Source organism: Centroberyx gerrardi, chromosome 16 (assembly GCF_048128805.1).
Source record: "Centroberyx gerrardi isolate f3 chromosome 16, fCenGer3.hap1.cur.20231027, whole genome shotgun sequence".
NCBI classification, from domain to species: Eukaryota; Metazoa; Chordata; class Actinopteri; order Beryciformes; family Berycidae; genus Centroberyx; species Centroberyx gerrardi.
The window spans coordinates 6,420,121-6,447,969 of record NC_136012.1 but is presented as its reverse complement, the minus strand read 5'-3'; the positions used below and the strand labels follow the sequence as shown (position 1 = coordinate 6,447,969).

At 41.5% G+C, this 27,849-nt stretch overlaps 1 protein-coding gene across 1 annotated transcript in view; it reads right to left on the bottom strand.

Moving 5' to 3' along the window:
• Positions 1 to 27,849, bottom strand: part of il1rapl2 (interleukin 1 receptor accessory protein-like 2) — a 364,025-nt gene that overhangs the window by 126,197 nt on the left and 209,979 nt on the right. The window contains exons 5-6 of the mRNA XM_078289249.1: positions 18,837 to 19,006; positions 18,461 to 18,564 (exon numbers count right to left, since the gene is read on the bottom strand). Coding sequence (XP_078145375.1) covers positions 18,461 to 18,564; positions 18,837 to 19,006 — 274 coding nt within the window. The remainder of the gene's footprint in view (positions 1 to 18,460; positions 18,565 to 18,836; positions 19,007 to 27,849) is intronic.

Sequence of the window (27,849 nt, the reverse complement as noted above, 5' to 3'; positions counted from 1 at the left end):
CCCGATCATATCGAACATGTTTCATATGCACGACCCTGACATCTGCGGGGTCCCGACAACAAGGCCTGACTCGGTTTACAGTGAGGTGAGGCTTGTCGTTTTGATTGGGGTCATGCTGGGAGGGTAGAGCTCCTGAAATCAGCGGGATAATCTCAGCTGTATTGATTCGTATATGTGAAACTCCGTCCTTGCCGAAACGTCTCGTACGAGCAGATTGACCACAGAGAGAGAAAAAAAATCGGTGAAATCTGTTGTTATGTGTGTGTGTGTTTTCAGGCAAAACCTTGAAAGTTTCGGTACATGTACGATGCGATGCGTGCTTACTGACTCTGTTCAAGCTTTCTTTAGGCCTCAGATTAGTGTAGGATCAGTTAAAGGTGATTGTAATTGTGTGTGTATGTGTGTGTGTGTGGGGTGGGGTGGGGTGGGGTGGGGCACCCAGTGTGTGTTCTCCCCAAGTTCACCTCCAGCTGGACCAACACTCATCATCTCACACACAAAAGGCCACATCGATCTCTCTCTCTCACACACACACACTGAATGTCCCCTAACCATAACCCCTCATCTAAGTGGATCTCAACCACTTATCCCATCAATGCTGTGTGTGTATATATATATATATATATATGTGTGTGTGTGTGTGTGTGTGTGTGTGTTACAGGGAACATGGGACGTTTTTTCAGTCATTGAACTAGAGGCCTGAAAAGCCATCCATCCCTCTCTTTCTCTTCCTCATGAATCCAACTTTTCCTCCGGTAGTTCAATTTACCTTTTTCCTCCCTCTCTCTCTCTTTCTCTCTCTCTCTCTCTCTCTCTCTCTCTCTCTCTCTCTCTCTCTCTCTCTCTCTCTCTCTCTCTAACACACACAGCACATCATCCACTATGGCTTCTATGAGCAAAGTATTTCTGGTCATTTTGTGATACGGGACAATAAAACTCTGACTTATTGCCCCTTTAATTTTTTTTTTTTTTTCATTGGATTAACTCATTCACATTGAATAACACACTGATAACTTCCCTGTAGATTACTGATACTCAGTGTGTGATGGAAGAACTGAATGCACAGCAAAACATACACACACACATACTTACACTGAAACAAGGGATTTCATGTAAAACAGTTGATCTTCTATCTTGTTGCTTTGACAATATAGTTCTTTACGTTCATGCCAGTAAACCACATTGAAGTGAATTGAGCGGAACTGAAACTGCAATCCCTCTGCTGTCTCTCTCCCTCTCTCTCTCTCTCTCTCTCTCTCTCTCCGTCTGTCTAACCCTGAAATCAGAAGCCAAACACTAAATGGTGAAAACAGCAGCTATGTAAAGAATAATGTATTATGCATTTCTCACTGTAAACATGATGATTCAATTAGACCGTAATGCAAATGCTGTGTCAGAAACATTTAGCGCATGCTGTGCACTGCTTAAGTGTGTGTGTGTGTGTGTGTGTGTGTGTGTGTGTGTGTTCCTCTCTGGCTATGTATGGAGCATTTAAATGCTTCAGTTAGTAAAAAACGTTATGTCCTCGAAGTAACAGACACTACAGTATTTAATGTGCTTTGCACTGCCATGTATCTTGTTATCAGGATGGGAACAATTATGCACATTTAAAGGAAACATCCACACTAAATCACTTTAAAGGAATAGTTCACCCAAAAATGAAAATTCTGTCATCATCTACTCACCCTCATGCCAGTTGCAACACAGGTGAAGTTTGTCCATATAACACACAGGGAGGTTGCCAGCACAACTCCATAGCAGCCTTCTCCAAAACAACTGAAGTCAGTGGGGACCAGTTCTTCAGAGTTCCAAAAAGGCCTGCAGTATATTTACACCATCATTTAGTGCAAATCTTAACTACAGCTGATTGATTTGCAACAAATAATGGTGTATAGGTCTTTCTATTCACAGTGTGATTGTTTGGCTGTTTTTGTTTTGGAACTCTAAAGAACTGGTCCCCATTGACTTCAGTTGTTTTGGAGAAGGCTGCTACGAAGTTGTGCTGGCAACCTCCCTGTGTGTTATATGGACTAACAAATTTCACCTGTGTTTCATTTGGCATGAGGGTGAGTAGATGATGACAGAATTTTCATTTTTGGATGAACTATTCCTTTAACACACCTTCAAATTTCAATAGCTCATTTCCAACAAGACCTGAAGGTCGCATAAGAAAAACATTATCTCAAGTATTGAAAACATTTTTTTTCAAGTTATTTAAGGTGGAAAAATCAGTACCCACTGAATATCCAGTATCAAGCTAACTTTATTCCGGTCATGTCCAACCCCTCCGCTAATTGGTTCACGCCCGTTCTCTGAAGGTTGTTGAAAGGCATTGTGGGAAATGTAAGAAACCACAAACTAGTAGAAGTAGATGAGGCAGGTTGAGGGAAAGTGGCTTCACCAAAAAAAGTAAATCACAATGCGTCAACACAAAATAACTGCTGGAATGCATTGAACACCACAGATGAAAGTGTACGAGTATCTGCGGGTGGAACTTGGCTTTAAACGGGAGAAACTTCAGTTAACTTTGGAAATCAAAGTCGTTTGAAATCCATTCATCAATTTGCCTGCCAACACTCTTATGTTTTCGGCATTTCTCCCTCATTTTACCCTTCTCTCTCCCCTTGAGTGGATAATTTGTCTGTACAGAGCCGTCGTGATTGTCCCGTTCACCATTGAAACGCAGTGTAACTTTGTCCTGTCAAAAACTTCAAGCGAGAAACCGACGAAGTGTCCGCGATTTCTGAAAAGTTGTGTCTTTAGAGATAACGAGTATTTTCTCGCAGGACATCAAAGCCGTGTACGGCAGTGGACACGCCAGTATGTTGCATATGAATTATTGAGCTGTGTGTCTGTGTGCACAGCACTTTCACTGGATCTCCATAGGCTGGGCGTGCCAGTATGGATAGTTAGTGGGCATGCAGACAGGCAATAATAGCAGAGGGTGCAACAGTACATCAAGGAACAAGATGCATCACCATATTACACATAATCACAGTGAAGAATGCTCTCTAGGCTGTTATGGCTTTTACCGTTGCCAGTCTATATGTCTGAAAAGTTTCTTCAAAGCATCATAATAAAAATGGGAAAGTTCCAATTTCATTTTTCCTACATTGCTGGAACACATCGTTCTGATTGGCTGAAATAATCATTGCAAGAAGCTAATATACAGCCAGATGTATGAGGGGCCATATAGGACATAATCCAAACTTTGGCTTGCACATAAAACTACTTTACCTCTCACATATATGTATTGTGAGTACCTACTGTACTCACACACACTTTACTTTACTTTACTACTTTTGAAAACCTCTCACATTCCCTACTAAACCACTCTCATATATACTATTGAAATTGAAAATGTTCACACACACACACACACTAGTAAGACCTTTCACATTCACCACTGAAATATTCTCATAAACACTGAAATATCATATGCTCATATATACTACTTAAAAATGTTCATATACACTATTGAAATGCTCACACATACACCACTGAAAATAAACCTCTCCCATACACTACTGAAAATCTACCTCACACATATACTACTGAAATTTAACCTCTTAAACACACCACTGAAATGTAACCTCACACACATTCCCTTTAGTAGGGGATGTGAGAGGTTTTCAGTAAAGTGAGTGTTTCAGTAGGTTAAATGAGAGGATCTCACAATACATAGGTAATATGTAAAGTAGTTTTATGTGCAAGCCAAATTTTGGATTATGTCCTATACGGCCCCTCATACAGATGTGTGTAAGAGAAAAAAATACCACATGGAGGATTTGATTATTATTATATAGAAATTAACTCTGATGACACGTTATCTTTCTCTATATGCATGTCCTTCGCTGCTCTGCGCAGCACTTTGTGACAAACCTGTTTTGGCAAACAATGCGGCACAAATAAATTTGGCCTGACTTGACAATTTAATGTTAGTCAAACCACTGCAGTAAAGTTGCATCCTGTCCTACTGGAAATGGATGAGGTGAAAGAAGAGATTTGAAAGGTGACGGAAGAGATTTGTGGCCGCCATTCTGTGTCTAATGTGGATGGTTGACCTTCACAACCCTTTGCTATCAGCGCTGAGGAAGTCTCCTCATCAAGCATAAGTTTACTAACACACACACACACACACACACACACACACAGACACACACACAGACCTGTGTGTACGTGTTTGATATGCTTGTGTCTGGCCTTTGTTATTTTGTAACATTTATAAGAAGAGGTGCAGTTGGTCGCCATTATTTGCGTTTGAAGAAAGCTATGAATAAAACATAGCAACTCACTCTCACTAGTTGTGTGTGTATGTGTGTGGGTGTGTTCATCTGTGTGTCCCTATGTGCATCTATCAAGAGAAGAGTCAAGTGAAGAGTGTACTACCATGTTAAAGCAAATTCCAGGTGTGAGCGTAGACATCTTTACCTGCAACTGGCAACACAACTGACAAGCAACAGGTGACGCAACTGACAAATCAACTGGCAACACAACTGAAAAAGAAAACAATGAAGCAACTGACAATGCTATCGATAAAGAAACAAGTGTAGCAACTGAAAAAGCAACTGGCAGAGAGACTAATGAAACAGTTAAAAAGGCAACAGACAAAGCAACAAATGAAACAACTGAAAAACACAACTGACCAAGCAACTGATGAAGGTCATAGAAAGATACCGCTACTCTGCCTTGCAACAAATTCCCCAAGTAAAGATACAATCCAAACATTATTTTATTAAATCAGTTATTTATCTAGATTTTAGGCATATTCACATTATCGTTTTATGTTGTTCACAATTACAAATATATACATTTTACAGCTTCAAAATGAATGCACATCTACAGCTTCAAAATTAATGCACATCTTTGAGAGTGAAATAATTGTCTTCAATCCAATGAATCACAACATAAAGAAAGCCGTAAGTGTGGACACGGTGTTTATATGTATAGGGGCTTGAATGCATTTTTCATTACAAGGCCTTATTCCTAATTTAATAGGATAGCTGGTACATCTGCTACAGACACTTCCAAAGTGTCCTCAAGCAAGGCAACAATACCGCAACTCCAGGCACTCTGTACTTTGGCTGACTGCTAGATATGCATATTTGTGTATTGTGTGTGTGTGTGTGTGTGTGTGTGTGTGTGTGAGAGAGAGAGTGTGTGTGTGCGTGCACTATAAACCAAATTCCAATTACCTAGAATGTAAAATGAGCAATAAATTAATCTCCAAATCAACTTGTAATCCAGCGTCTCCTCGGCATCAATAAATCAAGCGCACCCTCCCCGCAATTACTGCTATGATCAGGGCAGGCCGCTGCAGGGTGTGTTGAATTATGCTGCTAATAGAGGGAGATGTATCCTGGCCAGCAGGCACCGTGTTTACACCTGGACGGAGCTGCAGATTAATTTGACTATCAATCTAACTAACAGGCAGGACAGAGAGCACGCGCACTTGGGCATGTTGACACACACACACACACACACACACACACACACATTCGTCTTTGTACAAATGCTTGCACATACATATGGAGGCATATGTTAGCACACACCAGGCTAGAGATTTCACTTGAGTCATTAATTTCTGCTTGTGTAGGCCTTTAAAAACAAAAATTCAGCCATTCAGATGCTTTTATCAATTTTGATGATACTTGAATTGAGCTTTACAACAAATTCAGTACGCATTTATAAGTACTCTGTTACAGCTGCATGGCCCATTCATGAATATGGATTCAGTCCTTACATTAGCTTTCACAGGGTGACCTCAAGTCACTTGTGGCAAAGCAGTGGAAAGTGAGTCAATTTACTGAGCCGGCATTACAAAATAAAAGCCCGTCTGGCAATTCCCATTGTATTTGAAAAACAAACCAAACAAAACTGCACTAAAATACTGAATTGAAATGACATTAAACAAAGGATTATACCCCTCTGAGAATCACAATGGCTGGATGTGAGTACCACACACACACACACACACACACACACACACACACACACACACAGAAAGACACACACAAGCCTATGTCAAACCAATGACATGTAAAAATTGCTCAGGGAGACAGCCAACCTGCTTAATGGCTGTTCCTTGTTGAGTGCGAGTGTGTGTACATACTGTGTGTGCCTATGTGCATGTGTGTATGTGTTTGTGTTTGCGAGGTCAGAGAGGTACTTAAGCCAACAAAGGGTCGAACTGTCGTCCATTTTCATGCTTGTTATAGGTCAGATGTGTGTGTGTGTGTGTGTGTGTGTGTGTGTGTGTGTGTGTGTGTGTGTGTGTGGCTAGAGTGCTTATATTTTTTTCTAAGACAGGTAAACTGTATTTCAAAGAAACGTCTAAGGGAACTCCAACTTGTGAAGTGGAGTAAGGACAGATCGATAAGTGTCACTACTGGTAAGCAGTGACCTTGCCTTTGGCTCAGCAGACCAAGACACACACCTTCACTAGAAACATCATGGATTTGAGTAACTCATGACCTTTATCGTTTCTATCTTATCCTTTATTCTTTCATATCTAATAAAGCAGAAACACAATGAAAAATATGCGACTCACCATGGAAAAACAGAAACATTGTGGGAGTTGTTTTTCTTTTGGTTTGTTTTTCATACCATCACAGCATCACACAACTTTCTAATAATCACTGTTTCCCCATAAACTTCTTACTATGGATTCAGAGACAATATTGCTTTAGATTTTATAGTAAAATGTATTCATTTCTATGTGTGTGTAGAATGTATTTATTATTTGGTTTTGAATGTTTTTTTGGGCCATAGGTATATGAATGTTACTCAGCTCACATCACATAAAGGGCAGCAAGACCTCAGACCTTTCAATTTAAAAGTAGAGTTTAAGACAAAAAGTCAAAATTTTCTCTTGATAGCCTTATGCTGTGGGACAGTGTTTATTAAACTATGGGTGGGTACCCTAAAATGGGTGGTGGTGGTGTCTCTGGTGGGTCCCTGCATGAGTCAGGGGTAAAGACTAGGCTATATTTACTCTGTTTGGATCCCCACATAACAAAAGGTTACACATCAATGGGTAAATCATAGCATAGTCACTGCCAAAGTATGGTATTCAGATCCCACTGTGGCCATAGCCTTTTAAAAACTCCATACTATAAAATGGTTTGTGTGTGTCAATCAAACTTGAGTAGGGGTGACTTTGCACCAAAACATGATTCAACATGGTACCGGATCAATGGGAGAAGCTAGGAAGTTAGCTAGCTAGCTATTTGTTTGCAGGTTACGTTGTTCACTAGCTAACAAATAGCATGCAAAAAGACAGCAACAACGTTAGCTAGTTAGATATCTTTGTAAGCTACCTCTATATGTTAGGGTTGCCAGATGCCCGGTTTTTGACCGGACTGTCCGGTTTTCAGTTGCATTGCCGGGTCCGGTCAGAAGGCTCGACTGGAAGTTGAAATGTCCGGTCAAAATCATTCTGTAAATAATAATTATATATATATATATAATTATATTTCCCTGTCACGGGTGGCTGTCTGTTGCTTTAACAAGCTAAAATCGCTTTGATAGGCTCATGACCAGAGCAGGGGTAATTCCACCAATCACAAGTGACCATATCACCCCGCGTGGGTGGGTGTTTTGTGTTTCCGCAAAGTTTTGAATGGGCTACGTTATCGTCGGACCTATATGATGGAGGCAAAAAGGTAAGAGAGGCAAGCGTCCGTCCGTCAGTCCCTCCGTCTCTCTCTCTCTCTCTCTCTCTCTCGCCGGGATTTCCCCACACGTCGGATATTTAGCGACTAGTTTAGACACGCTTAGAGAAAGAATAAGCTCACTCCCCTCAATAAAAAAGAGCAAATAATTAATCATGACGGCGATTGACAGCTGTCACTGAAAATGCGTTGTTTGATTATTGTAATCTGCGTTTAAACTCTTATTAAATATGGCCAAAATATGTGCTTGGGTCACCTAATAGTAACATCAGCTAGCCTACCTGCAGTGTTTTGAGTGAATATACATATTTTACCTTTCAACAAATCAATTAGTAATAAAGTCATTTAGAAAAATGTCAGCTGTGCATTAAGCTTTGTAGAAGACACTTACAGCTCAGTAAGATCAGCATGAGAAGAATCACATATTTGATTACACTTTTTTGTTCTTTTCTGTGATTTTTTATTGTCACTATGGCTATGTAGTTGGTTTACTGACAGTGCTTACTGTGCTCACTTTGATTTAGCTACACAGCATTGATATGACTGTAAGCGTTCTGCCTGAGGATGAGTGTATTGACCAACTGTTTCCAAAGGTTATCAATTAATTCAATATTGAATATATTAATTAACAGGCATATAAAGTATAATATTGTTGCTGAATGATAGGCTACTGACAAAACTGAATTACTGATACTGATAAAACTGAATAGATTACTTGGGTTTGAGCTCTATATACACATCAGCGCACGTGAACATGGACGCGAATGAATGTGCACGTGCACAATGTCCGGTTTTACCAAGATGAAAATCTGGCAACCCTACTGTATGTTAAAAGCAATATCTAAGACTTTGATATATGTTCATAATTTTTTTGCTGTAAAGAAATGAACCTTGTGTACGACGTTGGTGTACGGTTTTGTTAATGTTGCTGTGGAGACTTGCCTCCCATGAATCCCCAGTGTCCTTCCTGCCTACCACCGAGTGAAGAACTTTCTCCCTACACTAACACAAAGGGAAAGGATAATTATGACAGCCATGTTTGACATGTAGTAAAGATGAGTCAGTTATGAAAAAAATTATTATGTGAAATTGGTGGACGACCATCTTTGTTTACCTTTCCACCTTCCAGAGGTGAATGATGAGTGAAGAACGTACTGTGGGGTTTAGCAAGGGTTATGCAGCGTGAAAGCCACAGTGTATGTATATGTGTGTGTGTGTGTGTGTGTGTATGAGACAGGCAGCATCTGCAATGGAAAAACTAACTGGCCAAGGTTATTCCTGTGTGTATGTGTATGTGTGTGTGTGTATTACTTTGTGTATGTTTAATATTGAGTGCATTTACCCCGAGGTCTGTGTTTAAAATGATTTGTATGTGCAAGCATGGCTTTCTCAGTGTGTATTTGTGCATGTGTGTCCGTCTACACATTATGCATTTGTGTGCTTCTGTATATATTCATGTGTACTTGTAAGTGTGTACTTCAGCGCACTTCAAAGTTGTCAGTTTGTTTACATTCAACAACAAGGTTACTGCGGAACTAAACGGTTGGTTTTTTTCCTCAAAATGAACCGTAAAAGGGTCACTTCACCACAAAAATCTGATTTATTATGTATCTCATCGCATATTCCCCATAACTATAAGCGGTATAGCACAAAATTATTTATTTTGAGATAAATGCGTTCAAATTTGTCCTCCAGTGATGTCATTGCTGGACACTGAATTACTGTGTTAATTAAAGCCCAATGAAATACTATAGTAGATGAAAGAACAGCATTAAAAATTCAGGGAAAAATACAGTTTCAAAGTTGAAAAGTTGTTTGATGAATTTAGAAAAGCGTGTAGAGCTTGTAAGTAATTCAAACGGGAAAAGAAAAATAAATAAATAAATAATAGATTAGTGATCTTCAATCGTGGTCTTCAGGACCCAGAGTGCTGCTGGTTTTCTGTCCTACCAGCTACTTAATTGCATTCACCTGGAATCCTTGGTGCAAATCAATCCCTGATTAGATGGTGAGAATGAAAACCAGCAGGGCTCTGGGTCCAGAGGGCTGAGTGATTGAAAACCACCGTAGGCTGCTACAGGAATAACACCAGTGAAGGCGTTCTTTGATGAGATTATGGAGCCTGATCTCCTGCAATTTTGTGAAATGAGCACAATGGCTTAAAATGCAAACACATGCTCGAAAAGTGAGAGAATTAAGAAAGGGTTACATGAAGGAGGCATGACTAGAAACAAGAAGTCATTTGACATACAGTAGAAGTAGTGTGATGGAAAATAAAGGTGTGGAGGTCGGTGTTGTGGATGGGCGGGTACATTTACCGTAAACTCAGAAGATTCGCATTCGATTCCAAACTCATACCAAGAACATTTCCACTGTGAGTGAAGCTTTAATTCTTAGCTAGTTTTTCCTTGTTTAACCATGACCAAAGACTTTCCCTAACCTTAACCATATTGTTTTATTTACCTAACCTTAACCAAAGTTTTAGTTGGCTAAACCTAACTCTAACTTTAACCCTAACCACAGTTTTAGTTGCCTAACTTAACACTATCCTTAACCAAAGTTGTTTACTTGCCTAAACTTAACTGTTAGCTAACCTTTTCAAGTGACAAACAGGTGAAAATGGCGTGTCCAATTGGTACTATTATCACATAAACCAATTCGTAACTATTCGTAATTATTTGAAACATTATCTGTGTTTCAGAGTCTCATTTCACAAAATGTTATGAGACTGTGTTGGATTATGGGTGAGACAATAATGCACATGGTTACCAATGTGTGTGTACTGCCTGGTTTTTTTTTCTTCAAAACAATACAGAAACATATGAACATATGAATCAAGAGAGATGAGTTGGTTACCACAAGAGTTGGCATAGTATAGCAATAATGCTCAATAGGGTGTGTTTTACTGTGATTATGGGTAATACTGTTATGAAGTAGCCTTATGTGGATCTAACATACAATGAGTGAGCAGTTCAGTATCTTCCTGAGAACACTGTAACAGGACCTATGGATGTTGTGAGCATCAAACCTGCAACCTTTTGGTTACAAGAAGACCAAAGGAAAACTCAATTTGGATGAATCCCTTGCACCCAAGCTAGGCAAAGACAAGTTCCAATGCGTTATGGGTGAAAGCTAAATATTCTGCATTGACAAGATGGGATCCCATTTCCACTCTTCTTCACCTCTTTCCACACCTCCTCCTCCTCCTCTACCCTCCCTTCTCCTCTGTCCTACTCCTTTCCTCCGTTATCTCCTCCCAGTCAGATCAGTATTTCAGAGCCACTTCAAAAAAAAAACCTTGAACTTCAAAGCACCAAAGCCAAGGCTTATTATTTCAAAAGACTGGCAAGGGTGGCACGCACTGGCACAGGTTGGCACGCACTGGCACACGTTGGCCCACATTGGCACCGGGGTGGTACCGACTCAATGGCTGCCAAGTCATAGAGGACTGCCAAAGAAACTTCAAATGACCCCTCTCTCCTTCTCTGCTCCTGTGTCGCTCTCCTTCTCTTTCCTTTCCTCTCTCAATTTTGTTCTCTCTTACTCATTCTCATAGTCTTCCTCTCTCTCTCTCTCTCTCTCTGTTTCTCTCTTCATTTCCTCGCTGTCTTTATCTCTCACTCTGTGTCTGTTAATCTGATGAAGAGAAAGAAGGTTAAACATTTGGCTGGCATTAGAAAACACCCTGGTGACTGTGTGTGTGTGTGTGTGCGTGTGCGTGTGTGTCCATAGAGAGTATATTTATCCTCTAAAGCAAAGAGAGAGGCAGGTGGCTGAGTTTACTAGAAATACCACAAGGGGATGGCTGAGAGAGAGAGAGAGAGAGAGAGAGAGAGAGATAAACACATCTCAAGTAAAAGACAGAAAATGGGGATTCAGCTTTTTATTTGACTTCATCAACAATTGCAAATAGGCAAAATTGCTTCTTGGAATGGGAGTTAGAATAATGATGTGAGATCTCCAGTAGACAAACAACAGTTTGTGTTACATCACTGCTGATCAGCAGGACAGCTGCGGCTGCTGGATGACTGCTGGACAACCACCGACAGAGTCTACTAGTCAAGCACCCAGTCAGTCAGTCAGTCAGTCAGTCAAACAGTCAGTCACCCAGTCAGTCAGTCAGTCAGTCAAACAGTCAGTCAGTCAGTCAGTCAAACAGTCAGTCACCCAGTCAGTCAGTCAGTCAGTCAAACAGTCAGTCACCCAGTCAGTCAGTCAGTCAGTCAGTCAGTCAGTCAGTCAGTCAATAAGCCACCCAGTCAGTCAGTCAAACAGTCAGTCACCCAGTCACCCAGTCAGTCAGTCAGTCAGTCAGTCAGTCAGTCAGTCAATAAGCCACCCAGTCAGTCAGTCAGCTATCCAACCACCCAGCCCTCCAACTAGCCAACCAGCCAGCCACCCAGCCAGCCAAACGGCCAATCATCCAGGCAGCCGGCAACCAACTAACCAACCAGCCAGGCAGTCAGGCAGCTGGCAACCACCTAACCATCCATCCAGCCAGTCTATTGGCCATACAGCCACCCAGTCAGTCAGCCCACCAGCCAGTAAGCTAACTAGCCAATCTGCCGGCCGACCGACCGACCAACTAGTTGACCGGCCTGACACCCAGCCAGCCGGTCAACCAATCAGCCACCCAACCAAACAACCAGTCAGCCAGCCAATCAGCAAGCCCCTCCACCCCACCAGCCAGCCCAGCCAGCCATTCGACCAGCGCGTCAGCCATTGTTCCAGGCAGAGAACACGTGTTCCATCTCCAACCCGTGAAATGAGTTGAACCGAAGTATGGGCAGAGCCAGAGGCATGAAATCTCTCATCTCTCCCTTTCTCTCTCACTGCCTCGTTCACTATCTAACACTCATTATTTTGTTCTCCTCTCTATCACTTCTTTGTCCTCTCTCTCTCTCTCTCTCTCGCTCTCTCATTCTTCATTTTCTCCGGTCCATGTGTCTCCATCTACTTTCTGATTCTCTCTCCCCCCGACCCTCGGCGATAGATGGAGTGTTGCGGGCGTCGAGGTTCGGGTGGAAAGTCTTTCTTGCGGCGTTATAACCTCAAAAGTAAACTGAGACCTCTCGCTGCGTGTATCAATTTCTTTCTAAGTGGTGTGTGTGTTTGTGTGTGTGTGTGTGTGTCTTACTCATACTGGGTGTATAGATGGTCTTGGACAGTCCCAGCATGTCCTCTCCCCCTACTGAGGTCCTTACCTGCAGAGAAAATGGATTTTTCCCTCTCTTTTTTTCCTTCCACTCTTTCCTCCATTCCTTTCATCTCTCTCTTCACCTTCCCTTCTGTCTCTCTCTCTCTCTAACTCAACCCTCTCTCTATCGGTTTCTTTCTGTTTCTCCCTCTATTTACACTTTCGCCCCACCCCTATTTTGTCTTTGACTCTCTCTTCAACCCTCTCTCTCTCTCTCTCCTCAGACAATGTTATTTTCCAGTTATTGTCTCCTGAGAGAGAATGTCATTCCACCTTTAATGCTTGTTCACCTTTGGTTTTATAACAGTGTCTCCAGGTTACAAACACTCCCTCCCCTTTCTCTCTCTCTCTCTCTCTCTCTCTCTCTCGCTCTCTCTCACACACACACACACTACACCACACACTAGGGATGTGCCAAAGTGTATTGAAAATCGACAGGTAAAAGATGCGTGTATGTGCGGGTGGAAATGCACATTAACATCATTGACTGAATAAACCGTGAACCATCACACAAATAAAAAGCAATGCACTGTTGAGTCAAAATAACCATTTTTAACCTAACCTTAATGGGTACAACACGCAACATGTTGAGTCATTCACACAGCATGTGGTAGGTAGCTGCTTTATTGAGCCAGTGCTATATATATAACGCAGCATTTTTATTTTTTTTCTATCTTTTGTCTAGAAACTGCATCATATCTCGTATCCAGTGCTTCAGTGTTGGCGTACAGCACCCTGTCCAGCTGTTAGAGAGACAGAAGATCACATTGGTCTTTATTCAGACTGATATCCTGGGTTACGACTCGGGCTCCAGGGTCTTGTTGATGACCTTAGAGAGAATAGGAACGATCGTTTGCCAGGAGCTAGAAAGCTCGGGGCAGTCCCAGAACATACTGCGTGGATTACAGAAAGCCCGGGCCTGTTTGCCCAGGTCAACTCTGGGTGTAAATTGCAATAATTTTGCCTTGGGCCAGGGGGAGTTTACACAGAGGCTTTTAACAACTTTTTTCATACCTTTCCAATCGAAAGTCAAACATGAGGCAATTCAAACACAGCAAAATTTCTTCCGATATTCAGCTATTCTGTCTATACCTAACACGGTTATAGGCTTTGTTACCACTATTTTGGGTAATAATCCACAACATTTTCATATAAATAAATGTCCATTTGCTAATGTCTATCTGCAATTGATACAACACAATAGTGATTCAACCTATAACTAGTTCATGAAAGCTTTTCCATTTGCTGTTCTACACACCTGGTGTCTGGTGGCTCTTTCCTGGGATGCGTCTTTCATTTCAGGTTTGTTTTGAGTCAACAGAAGAAGAACTGGGTAGTTAGCATGAGCAGCGATAGCCACCATGGCTGAACAGACAAAGAAAAGAAACTCAAACTGCATCAACAGAAAATCTAAGGAACATCACAGCAATGACCGCTTAGCACCAAAGATGGAGACACAATTAAAAAAAAATTACTTGAGCATTACCACTTTAAATACTTGGAGCGAAGCCATTTTGCTTGGGAGGACAGAGAGAGACAAAGCGATAGCACCTGGTCGTCTTCCCCTTGACCCTCTCTGTCACGGCTAGTTAGTTCAATAGAGACGATACAGACATCTCATCACACACACATCTATCACCACTGACAAGCATAAGGCACAGGTAGATGAATGGACAGACGGATCGGCGGGCGGAGGGAGGGATGGACGGATGGACGGAGGGAGTAATGGGTGGATGAATGCACAGCAGGAGATATAGAGGAACAGTGGTAGAATGAGATAGATTTGAGAAGAACACAAACATGCATACAAAAGCCTCCTTAGACAAACTGAAGTTCTTGTTTCCTCATTGCTGATGTTGTCTTACACATGAAAAATGTCTGATGACACTTGGACCAAGGCAAACCATTTATAATAATTTGCTAAATGTAAAAACAACATGGGCGTCAAGGGGAAACCTCACACCGATTCCTGAAAAGTTGCCATTTTGGAGATATGATTGATCTTTGGACACTGGCAGTACTTGAAGGACAATGACATGAAGGTTAAAGATGCACTAGGAAGATTTTTATGTAAAAATACACTCGTCTTATCAGTCTAAATCACAACAGAGATACAACAGGCTCACTAGCCAACCTGAAGATCATGTTTTCATTGTGCTACATAAGCCTCATTTCTCTATTTTTTACCTTTTCAGCTATAACTGATAGCTGGCATTGTCGTACACGTATAGAAATGTTTCACAGCCCTGCTACCAAGGCAAAGCATTTATAGTAATTTGCTAAATGTCAAAACAGCATGGGTGTCAAGCGGAAAAATCACACCAACTCCTGAAGAGTGGACTTTTTAGATATGATTTATTTTAGGATACTGGCAATATATATATAAAAAGGACAATAGGCCTATATGAAGGTTAAAATGCAAAATTTTAACTTACAATATGAAGGTTAGATTAGATTAAACTAGTAATAGTAATAATATAAATAAGAATGGGGTGTATTAAACATAATACAGTCAATAATTACAACATTAGAACAGATTAAATTCACACATAAGAATGAAATGTATGGAACAATATGAATTACAGCAATGTGTGTCAGACCAAGAGCAACACATGAAGATAAGAGTGTATTGTTCCCAGAATACTGTGCATATAAACACACTCTATATCTATTGTTATGTCTCCCTAGTAATAGGATCCAGTTGGTAGCTCCCCACTAGCATAAGAGGTGCTGCGCCTGTCAGTGTGTGTGTGTGTGTGTGTGTCGGTGTGCGTGTGTGTGTGTTAATAAGAGACCCTGAGACAATGACAGACACCAAGCTCTAATTAGGTTGTCATGCCATGAGAGAGAGAGAGAGAGAGGGAGAGAGAGAGAGAGAGGGAGAGAGAGAGGGAGAGGGGTTAAGAAAGGGAGAGAGAGACCTTATTAAGGAGGATAGGTGTCAAGCTCTGGCAGGAAAAGGAGGAGGGAGGAGAGCAGGGGAAGAGCAGAGCAGGAGGAGAGGGGAAGAGCGGAGCAGGAGGAGGGGGGAAGAGGAGGGCGAAGATGACGAAGGTGGCGAAGGAATGGGATGCGGAAAAGGAGAAACAAGAGGAGGTAGAGGAGGAGAAGCAGAGGAGGTGAAGTGAGAGGGAGGGGGAAAAGAGGAGGTATGGGAAACGAGGGGGAAGATAATGAAGGTGGCGAAGGGATAGGATGCAGAGGAGGAGAAACAGGAGGAGGACATCTACATTGTGTGCCACCTGTTTAGATTTGGCGGGAAATCTGCTATGTTGCTTTACAGCACAAATTGCTTTATGGCACAAAACAGGAAGAGGGCGCTGTTCTTCCAACACAAACAGAGCTAAAACTTTCAGAGTTTCTGACAATGGCGATGGAAAAATCACAGGGTCTGGGGGCTGAAAATGTTCCTATATCATAAAAGGGGGGCCTGACAGAAAAAGTTTGGGAACCACTGTGCTATTGTACATACACTGCAGTCCATTCTCTGTAGTCATCTGGCCTCTAGTAAATTACATAAATAAATTCAAGATAAGGGCTTATTGAAAAGTAAGAAGGTAGGACACTGCCCGATTATAGGCCAAGTGTGTTTTTTACAGATTTAGGAGAGGAAATATTGTAATTCAGTATCAGTTCATTATGCACACACACAATCAGCTTGCAGGTAAATAAGGCTATAAGCCTGGTTCTAGGCTCCAGGCACGGTACGCATGGGCACACAAAACTAACTGGTACACACAAGAAGGTTGGTTGTGCCACCCCACCCCCCAGCATCAAACAAACTCACACTCAAACACACACACACACACACACAAATAAAACACACACACTGGCGTATCCCTAAAGGGACGCATCGGACTCAGGCCAAATTCTGTAGTGGTGCCAACAGCCATATTGTAAATATTCAATTTACTCAACTGGCAGTATTCCACATAGCTGGCAGGGCACACGCACACACACACACACACACACACACACACACACACACACACACACACACACATGCAATACCTAGATACAACTGAAATGTTTTGATATTCTGAACTGGCCTCACCTAGTATAAGTAATGACAAAAAGGATTTTTGGCCTTTTAAAATGCTGAACTTGTTGCTAAATAGTTATACAGTATATGAGGAGTTTCATTCCATTCAAAAAAACTTGACACCCTTTACTACAAAATGACTAGGCCTACTGTGATATCGTTAAAAGCATATGATGGGAAACTAATAGCTGTCTTGAGAATTTTGATTATAAAATAGTGACATTTTTGACAACATAATCATGCGTGTTCTTGAAATATTGATTGATGAATTTCAAGTAAGACAAGAATGAATTCTCCAAATGAATACAGAGCATTTTGGAATAAAACCCTTCAATTCTTCCTTCATTTCTCATTTTGAAAGTGTTGCATTTTTATACTGTTTTAGGACAGCGATAACCTCGGCAATATTTCCCATGCAATGTAGACGGGCCATCGGGGAAGAGAAGTGAGACACGGGGTCAAAAGTCTATTCAAAAGTTGCTCCCGTGTGATTAAATCAACAACACCGAGGCAACTCCTTTGGCACCGCTGCAGGTCAGAGTTGCCCAAAAATATTTGTTTGCATGCTGGTAAAATCCTGTGTGTGTATTTAGCCTTATGGAGCTGACTGACCTTGTGTCTGGACCAAAGTCTAACACACACTCTGGCCTGTCTGCTGTGGCTGGAAGCGTGAAACTAGCGTCTATGTTTTGCTCCGTGTTCTTTGACCTAGCTCCTCCTCGGGAGGGGAGCCACGTCACGTGATGTTCACGTAGCGTGAGCAGCTATGCATCAGGCATGTCCGGGTTCTTCTTGACCGCTAAGTTGAAACCAGAGTAAGTCTACACTGGAGCAAAATGGCTAAAAAATATCTGCTCGGAGGTGCACACAGAGGCTTTCGAGGGGGAATGGATTGGGATTTGTTCAGTTTACATCAGGAAAGTAAGTTGGAGCAGGCAACAAAACAAAGAGGCCTGGGTGAAAAAATGAAAGCAAGAAAAGGAGCGATGAAGTGCTGCTGCTGGGCTGATACGTTGCTAAAGAGGCGTTCACGTTGCAACTGGTAAAGACTGGCAGCTATCAAATCATCACTGTGTTTGCAGAAGACACTCCCAAGTAGATAATTTAGTTATTTTTCTCACAGATTGTTACTACGAGGACCTTAGCTACGTTAGCTATGTCTGCTTTAGCCATTCTATTGATGCTAATTTAGCAAGCTAACATGAACTTTTTTGTACCATCAGTTAAGTTAGCTAATGTTAGCTACAACTCACGTTAGCTACCATGCTAACTGAATGCCACCGAACCTAATTGAGATTGCTGACTAAATTTATTAATAGATTAATCTCGGTTACATTTGGCTCGCTAACACTGATAGTATGGCTAAATCCGTTTCCTCAACATTTTACACCAGAGGTGATTCAAGTTAGCGGTCAAAAAGAAAAAAAGTGCAGTTGGTAGTTGTTTACATTATGTGAAAATCACGTACAGTAGAGGGGACATTATCAATGGTCAATCTACAGCACACCGACACACACACACACACACGCACACACAGGCACAGCTTACCTTAGCACACAGGTGTAGAATCCGTTGTCTTCCAGTTCGGCGGATCTGAACCAGATAGAGTCGTCTTCTTTACTCAGCCTGTGGCCTGAGAAGATTATGGGCTCCTAGAGGACATAATACAAAGGAAAAGGGTGACAAAATAACAAGACAACTCTCAATGACCCTCTTTCCATCTGCCATAACATGGGGGGATTGGATTGTAAGCGGATAGAGCAAAAAGCATAACATCCAGGTGGAAATGCACCCAAGATGCATTAATCCAGTTTTCAAATTAAGTCTTCCTACCTACCTACCTAGCTTTCTTCCTACCTTCCTTCTGACCAGTCTTCCTTCCTACCTTCGTTCCTACCTCATTTATTATTCCAAACGAGCCTACCTCAGAGTCTCCTTTGTTCTTGTACCAGATGAGGCGTAGCTTGGCGTTGGTGGCCATGGTGTAGTTGGTTCGGATGTAGCTATAGAACAAGGCACATTTGACCCGAACCGGCTCGCCGGCCAGGACACGATACCGCTTCAAATCCACCGACCAGTCTATACACCCGTCCACTGTGAGGAGGAGAGAGAGAGAGAGAGAGAGATTGAGAATGTGGTAATGGGTGTACAGTATATATTATACAGTGGACAGACTCAACTGCAGAGGGGAGGAAAATAGTCAGAAACAGAGAACTGGGTTTAAAACTCCTATAGATTGGGAAGCGAATCATGTGCAGTGATCCAAAAGACTTATATAAGATTAAAAAAAAACTCTTCTCTTTTGGAATCTGTATTGAAAAAAATGCTTGACAGAGAGAGAGAGAGAGAGAGAGAGAGATGGTCCTTTATCTTGATGCTTTGGCAATATTGTTCTTTACCTTCATGGCAATAAAACACATTGAATTGGAAATTGAGAGGGAGAGAGAGTGTAGGAGGAGAGTGAGACAGAGCGAGGGAGATTAAAAGAGATACACAGAGAAAGGTCTTATATTTTATATACTGTATGTCAGAGGCATTAAAAGAGGGAGAGAGAAAAGAGGCCAATCAAGGAGTTGTATTTTAAGAGTGAGAGCAGCCCATCTGCAAAGAAAGAAAGAAAGAAAGGAATGGAAAGTAAATTCATTTTCTAAAGGATAAACCTTGCCACATTTTAAGCAAGCGAGAAAGAAGACAAAGAGAGAGACAAAGAGGGAGAAGAGAAGATTTGTGTATTTTCGTTCATTGTCTTTTTTTCGTTTTTGTATTTTGTTTTCTCCTGAAATTGAAAGTGACACAAAGAGGGAGATAACGACAGAGAGCGAGGGAGAGGGACAGAAATGAGATGATTCGGAGAAAGAAAGGGAGCGGGGGAGGTAGAGACAAAAACCAAAGCGAGAGAAGGAAAGAAGAGGAAGAGAAAGAGTGCGGCGGCGGCGGAGTAGGGGTGAGACCGGGTCAACCGGAAAGAACAGAAAACAAGCTGTAGACAGAAGACGAGAAGGAACTGGTGAGACGGAGAGGTCAGGACAGAAAATGACAAGGAGCTTTTCCAAATGGACCCCTCCGCCCCGCTTCTTCCATCCCCCCTTTTCTCTCTTTTTATACCTCTCTCTTCTTCCTCTGACCTTCCTTTACCTCCTGGTCTAAGGCTCAGATAGATGTGCTCCGGTTTAACTGCTGCCCTCAGGCAATTGCGGGTCTTCCCTCTGAATTACAGCTTCTTCCCTGCAGCGATAAACTCTCCGGAACTGTCATCCCCCCCCACCCAAAAAAAAATAGTTCCACAGACTTATACTCGCATTGCTCTCATTATTTTCCTCAGACTGACCACTGAATTATGCTCGCCAGAAGGGCCGAGCATCCGTATGTGCTGATGTGGCTGACAGACTGTAGGGTTTTCATTAGGTCCTTGTTGAACGTGCATGTCTGAAATGCCTGTGGTCATCATGCAGCGTCCTATTCAAAGACAGAAGTCTGCAGCTAATGTGTCAATGATATTTAGCAATGTTAGCTAGCTAGTTAGCATGGAAGTGCAACTTTACAGTTCAAATATATATGCTTAACCATTTACCACACAGGTTTTTTGATCACTTTAAGGTCAGGACATGCTGAAAATCAACCTTAAATGTATTCTGGAGATTATAAATATGTAAAAGATAATGCTGTGTAGCATTTACAGTGTATGCCATCATGTTATTGAGAGGCTTAAGATGGAGAAAGAGTTGAGAAATCTTGCCGGAGTCTTGGTTTTATTAATTAGATACTGCTCAATAAAGAACAGACATGATTTGTAGAAAATGATTTTCTGTACACCAAGATAGAGTCTGAAATTAACACCCACCAAGTGCCAATTGACGGTAAAATTTGTCATTGTTGGATAAATCAATATGGGTCACTTATTGGTCTTTGAACACCTCAAGTATATGCAGTCTTTGGTCTTTCTCTGTTGTCAGACTTTGCCTCTGGACACTCTCTCTGACTAATCCAACCAAAACAATGGCTCTGTATCAAACAGGCTCCTGATTGGCTGCCTGTTAAGTGGTAGTGTCTAAACTCCTGTTTCTCAGCTGCATGGGTGGTTAACTAGCCTAGCATTAGTTGAAACTTAACGTTATTCTGATATGGCTACCACTGTAGCATGATGCAGGACAGATGTAGGATGGAGGACTGTTACCACGGCTACCACTGTTTTACTAATGCAGGAGAGATTTAGGATAGCAAAGTGTTACCACGGCTAACACTGTAAGTCAGTGTAAACATATTTTGCCACTCTGTAAAATGTGTCTGGTGTAATTTGTGTTGAGTTGGGTCACTAACAAAGATTTAAAGACTGCATTTGCATGAATTTACAACCCAAATTTAATGCCATACACTTAACTGGCTACATTCATAGATGCAGCAATATACATTAGGTCATACAGAGTCAGGAGAGATTTAGCACCACTGTAGGAACACACACACACACACACACAGACACACACAGATTTACTGCATACACAATCACTCTTTCACACTACACACAAAATTTAGTACTCATGCACTCCCTCTCTCTGTCACACACGCACAAATATTTCACAGCAGCCATAGATATTCAGATGACTACAGTCGTAAATAGTAACTGAATGTATGTGTGTGTGTGTTTGAGCGCATGAGTGTGTGTGTGAGTGGGACTGTGTTTCTGTGTGTGCGAGAGAGAATTACAGCGGCATGGAGAGGAATGGAAATTGTACGAGCACATGCATGGTGTCCTTTAGTGTGTGTGTGTGTGTGTTTGTGTGTGTGTCTGAGTGAGTGTGCATGTGTGTTAAAAATTAATTAATGGATATAGAAGGCCTGACTTGGTGGCTGTGAATTAATGAGTTGACACAAATTGAAGGTGCGAGTGCAGTCCATTCAACACCTAACACACAGCATCACACTCACACACACACACACACACACACACACGCACACACACGCACGCACACACACACACACACACACACAGAGAGGGCATCACATTAATAGAAAATCACATTAGTTTGGTCTAGTGCGCTAATGCCTTTTGTTTTAGACTTTGTTTAACACAGGTTAGACACACACATGCGCGCGCACACACACACACACACACACACACACACACACACAGGAACGACGAGGCCATATCTAGCTGCGGGTCATAACCAAAGAAAACTCCCAATAATTCATTCATGGCTGCTTTCTACACACGCGCATGCACGTGTGCCATTGTGTGTGCACATGACCGCGTGTGTGTATCCGTGTGTGTGTTGGAGCGAGTGTGTGGGTGTGTGTGTGTGTGTGCAGACATATTAATTGCGTAGGCGAGGTGTTAGCATGGGCAGATATATCATCCCCGTCAGCTCTATCTGCATATGGATGGCTCCCAAACGGCGGAATGAAAATAGCCCGCAATAAATGGCAAAGTTTCATAGTTGGGAAAAGTGCAGACACTTTTGGGCAAAATATGCACACACACACACACACACACACACACACAGTCGAAAGCCTATATATTGGGTTATTCTTCATCTTCTCTGCTGATGACATTTCCTCAACATGGGGGTTCCATAAAAATAAACCTATAATGAAACTATAATAATAAAAAAAATACCTAGAATGAAACTATATTCATGTTTTTACATTTTAGAGGAAACTTTAATGATCCCCATGGGGAAATTGGGTCGCTGCAGCAGCAGCAGCAGCAGCAAGGCATAGAATTTGGCTGGAATATAAATAAGAATAGAGCGAACAGAGAGACACATAACTAATACACATGAATGAAAATATATGAATTCACCGCATATGATGTTTTGATGTGGATCAAATAAGACTGTGGAGGAGTCAACGGCAAATATAGCCAACTTTAAGCCACTGTACCGGTGCTTATAATTTAAAAAAACAACTTTAGCTCACTGCCTTAGCAAGTTTTTTCATCTAATATGGAGTTCTGAAATGTTATTTTAGTGGCATTTTCTTGATATTAGTGGAGTGATCTGCTTTATTCTGCCTTGTTTCTGCACTGGAAACAAGTGGAATGATCTCATCCCATTGGTAGAATTCATCACTTGTCTTTAGAAAAAGAGAAAGACTGAAAGAGAGAATGAATGACTTGTTAAGATGAACATTTTCTTTGCAGTGGTAATACCTAGGCTCCAAAAAGGCCAATGTTAGACTCCTTTCATTAAATGTAAAACCTCCAACCCTCACCTGTGCTTAGCAGAGGCCCCGGAGCAGTGCTGCAGAGCAAAGACAGATGACATTTAGAGGACTAGCATGGTATTCACTGACTCTCTGTGTGTCTCTTGGTTTCAGCTGGAATTGAATTAACGTAACGCTCTCCCCCTTCTTTCAATAACTATCGTCAAAGCTTTTGATTGTACTGTGCAGCTCCTGTGGGTAAATCTGTGGGAATGTGGAGCAGGACCGTGCTGAAAAACACGCTCAGCAAAACCCTTCCCTGGATAAATGAAGGTTAAAAAAAAGCCAGACTCTTGGTATGGATCTATAGTCCGAAGACATGAGAAGAAGAAAGACGAAACACCATCTTACATTATTTAGTCTCATATTCAGTCATAAAAATGTGATTTTTCTTAAAGCTGCAAGAGGCAATTTCCAGAGGTGGGGAATCGAGTCACATGACTTGGACTTGAGTCAGGCTCGAGTCACAGTTTTAACTACTTGAGACTTGACTTGGGTTCTGGTGACTTGGGACTTGACTCTGACTTGTACTTTGATGACTTGAAAAGGTTTCTAAAGTCTTGACTTGAAATCTTGTGTTTGTGTAAATGACTTAGATTGAAAGTGATGAGATTTGTTCCAGCAGACGACTGAATTTAAATTCTGTTTTCTGAATTTGTATGGAACGATTGAATGTATTGAAGTTGAAACTGATTCTAGAAATCAAACTCATGATGCTCTTACCAAGTTTTTATCCTATTAAAACCATATTGCATTGAAAAGTCCTAGATATTTAGTTTTCTTTAAGATATTAAATTGATACTGGACTCTTGATTTGTTCTGACTTGACTTGCTGTTCTACATTTAGACTTGAGACTCGACATTAATGACATGGACTTGACATGGACTTGACTTGGTAATCCACATTTAGACTTGGGACTTGACTTGAGACTTGAGCCTCAAGACCTGAGACTCACTTGGGACTCGAATGAAGTTGACTTGGTCACACCTCTGGCAATTTCACATGTTTGCAGGCCAAAATGGCAGCGAGAGGTTTGGATTTGGAGGACTTCATTACCCAGAAATCCTGTAAGATGATGAACTAAATGTCTTCCATTGTTGTGAGTCCAGCTTTCTCTGGATGGAGCGCTCACTCACTGCTGTTTAGGAGACACTCTGCAGCTCACTTTTAAATTTTGCTTTGTCACTTAATTAGTGGGGACGGGACGCTCTTCTCTGCTGCAGCCCCACTTTGCGATTTAGGAAAACGGGTGAATTTTCACGCAAAGATCTCACCTAATTGCTTTGCCTCGCTTTAACACAAGTAAAACTTCAGTGCCAGTGGGGCGAGATAAGATAATTAGACTTATTTCCAATGCAGTTTCACCTGAGAAACTCTTTGAAACAAGCTGATTTGCATCGGGAACGAGTGAAAATCTCACCTCATTGGAAGTGAATTTTTCATTTGTTTTGGGAAAATATGAAGTCTCAATATGGAAAAGCTTTCATGAACTGGATATAGGTTGAATCACTATTCTGTTATATCAATGAGAGGAAGAGTAGCAAAACGGACATTTATTTGTATAAAAATGTTGCAGATTACAATATGAGATTAAATGACAAATGCAGGAAAGAGTGATAACCATAAGTATAAAGTGAGTCATTTATTTTAGTGCAGGGTGAAGCATATTTTAGTTCAGGCCTGTCAGTAGAACACAAAGCCCTTCAGAGTCTCCAGCCTGTCTGCACTGCCTCCCACAATCCCCTGCAACACCACTACAGCTGCTGCCATCATAATAGTTTGACCTGACCCACACACACACACACACACACACACACACATATAGGTAATGATCCCAACACACATGCATTCACAAACAGGTACAGACACACACTCATGTGCACACACAAAACACACCCAGGCCAAGTCTATCAGCATTATACAGGGCAATTTACACCCAGAGGGAGAGAGAGGGAGAGAAGAAGAGAAGGAAAACAAAGAGAAAGGCAGAGAGAGAGAGAGAGAGAGAGAGAGAGAGAGAGAGGGGTAGAGAGAGGGGATTTGGCTATTTGGCCCAGTGGTTTGTGCTGATGTTCAATTTCACCACACACCCGATTTGATGGTTACTTCTTTTTTTCTGAACACATTTTATGAGAATAGGCTTTAGCCTAGATGGAGCTTTATATGTGGAGAGAGTAGATATGTGTGTGTGTGTGTGTGTGTGTGTATGTGTGTGTGAGAGAGAGAGAGAAAGAGAGTGTGTGTGTGCCATTTTCAAAATGACTCCTCAAAATGAGTTGCACTCTTGTGCGAACCAAAGAAATCTGAAACACACACACGCGCACACACACACACACACACACCCACACACACACAGGGACCAAAGCAATCTATTTTGTGTGGCGTATGAATATGGTAATGCGTGTGTGGGTTATGGCCTTCATTCACTGCTATGGAGTTACAACAGCATCTATCAGCATACATGGCTTCTAGGGCCATAACACACACGCACATGCAAACACACACACACACACACACGCACGCACGCACGCACGCACGCACACACACACACACACGCACAAACACGCGAGAATGACAATAGGCACACAAATAAGTACACACACACACAAAGAAACACACATTTGTATACGCATGCATGCTTGCGCGCACACGGCCACCGCCGCACAGAAAAGTGCTCAACCTCACATTAAAACACACACACACACACACACACACAGGCGTCAATGCTGAATAAATGGAGTTGACCACAATATGCCCTCTGTCTAACGCTACCAAACAGACTTAAATTTATTCTCTCTCACACACATTCACTCACACACACACACACACACACACACACAAATACACATTCACATGATTATTCCTTCCAACAAGCCATATTGTTAAAATAACAAGTGACATTTATTAAAACCAGCAGTGCAGCTGTGGAAACATCATTTGACTTCATCTGCATTTTGCGGCGATGCATTGTCGCGGTGATGTGTGTGTGTGTGTGTGTGTGTGTGTGTGTGTGTGTGTTGTTGGGGAATGACAAGGTTAACAATAGGTATAACATGCAATTTTATACACTGTCAAATCCATAGGACCCCGCAGACTCATGTGACAGGCAGCCTGCCGATGTGCAACAGTTTGCTTTGTAAACACAGTGGAGGGAATCTGGCTCATTCTAATGATGAACAGCTAAACGTAAAGGTAAACCTGATCATCACAAAGCAAAACAGCCACTAATATAAATAAAAACCAGGCGTATTTTCAGGATTTCTTTATGCTTTTCCCTCTTAAAGCCCCAAAGTGTAGAATGTTTACCTAAAAACGATCAAAAAGTGACTCCAAAAGACATGGAATGATACAGATGTCTAGTTTCTGGGTGTAATGTAAGTCGGTGCAGGAGGCTGTTATCCTAAATCATTATGTACAATGACACAAAACAGCAAAAATATCCAAGTCATATCCAAAGGGTTAAGTCCACTCACACCAGAATGTAAATGGGCTCCTTGAGACCAAGCTAGGTTTCCAACTGTGTTCTATTTATGACAATGCAATGAAGCACAGGACCCACAGCAGGGAGGTTTCTGTATTTCAAGTGAGTTTCTAAGGTTAAAAAAAATACAGATTGAAATATAAATCAATGTTGGTACTATATTAATCATCAACAACATTTCAAACGAGATATATCAAAAATAAACAAGGGCATGAGGTCTTTACTGTCAATTTTGTAGGATGGAATTATTACAAGAGGACAATCTGCATTTTGGTAAGGGAAAGAGAAACCAAATACCAATGTGAATACCAGAGATGCATTTTTATGGTTTTTTATGTGTAAATGTGGTGTAAATGTAATCCAGCTAAACCATATCTCATAATCATATCAGCTCAATCCATGATCAGTAAAGTCCAAATTCTTTGAAAATAAGTCAGAATAAACATACACACTTAAAAAAACTCACTAAACTTTAACAAATGTCTGATGATGGGAGGGGGCGATGTATCGAAATTCAACATATCGCGATACAAAAATGTGACAATACGTATCGTGGGGCAGAAAAATTAATCATGATATTAGCTATATTTTATTCTGCTGTAGTAATCACAAATGAGACGACTTGCCCATCACAATTTCACAAGCTCTCCATCCAAATTATATTATTGTCACTTTGTAGTGACATTTTTAAATTGTTGTTTACATTCTAGCAGCCAATGGCATCGCTAGAAAGATTTGTAGCTCAGAAATAAACAGAATTCTGCACAGTCAGACTTTGTTGTCATTGAACTTTTATTTATTACATCGTATCGTGGTTGTATTGAATCGTATCTTGAGATCAGCATATCCCAACCCTACTGATGACTCATGCAAATCACTTTTTCTGCGTTTTTTTTTGCAAATCAGGTCATGAAACAGAGAGACAGACGAGGATGGACCCATGAGCGAGAGAGATAAATGATGTGAGAAGAAGCGCAGGAGAAGAAGAAGAAGAACGAGCGCAGAGGAAGAACAGAGAGGAAATGTAGAGGATGAGGGAGTAGTTTTGTCAAGAAGTACTTAATGAAAAGTAATGAGTCCCATTTCCCTGGGAAGCAGAGCACATTGGCCTTCTCATTAACCACAATAACTACTGAAGAGATATATGGATGGAGGGAGGGAGGGATGGAAGGGTAAGGAGGGAGGGGGAGGCAGGAAAACAAGGAGGGAGAGGTGGATGAGCAGAAGGAAGACAGATAGGGAGACATGAGGAGATAT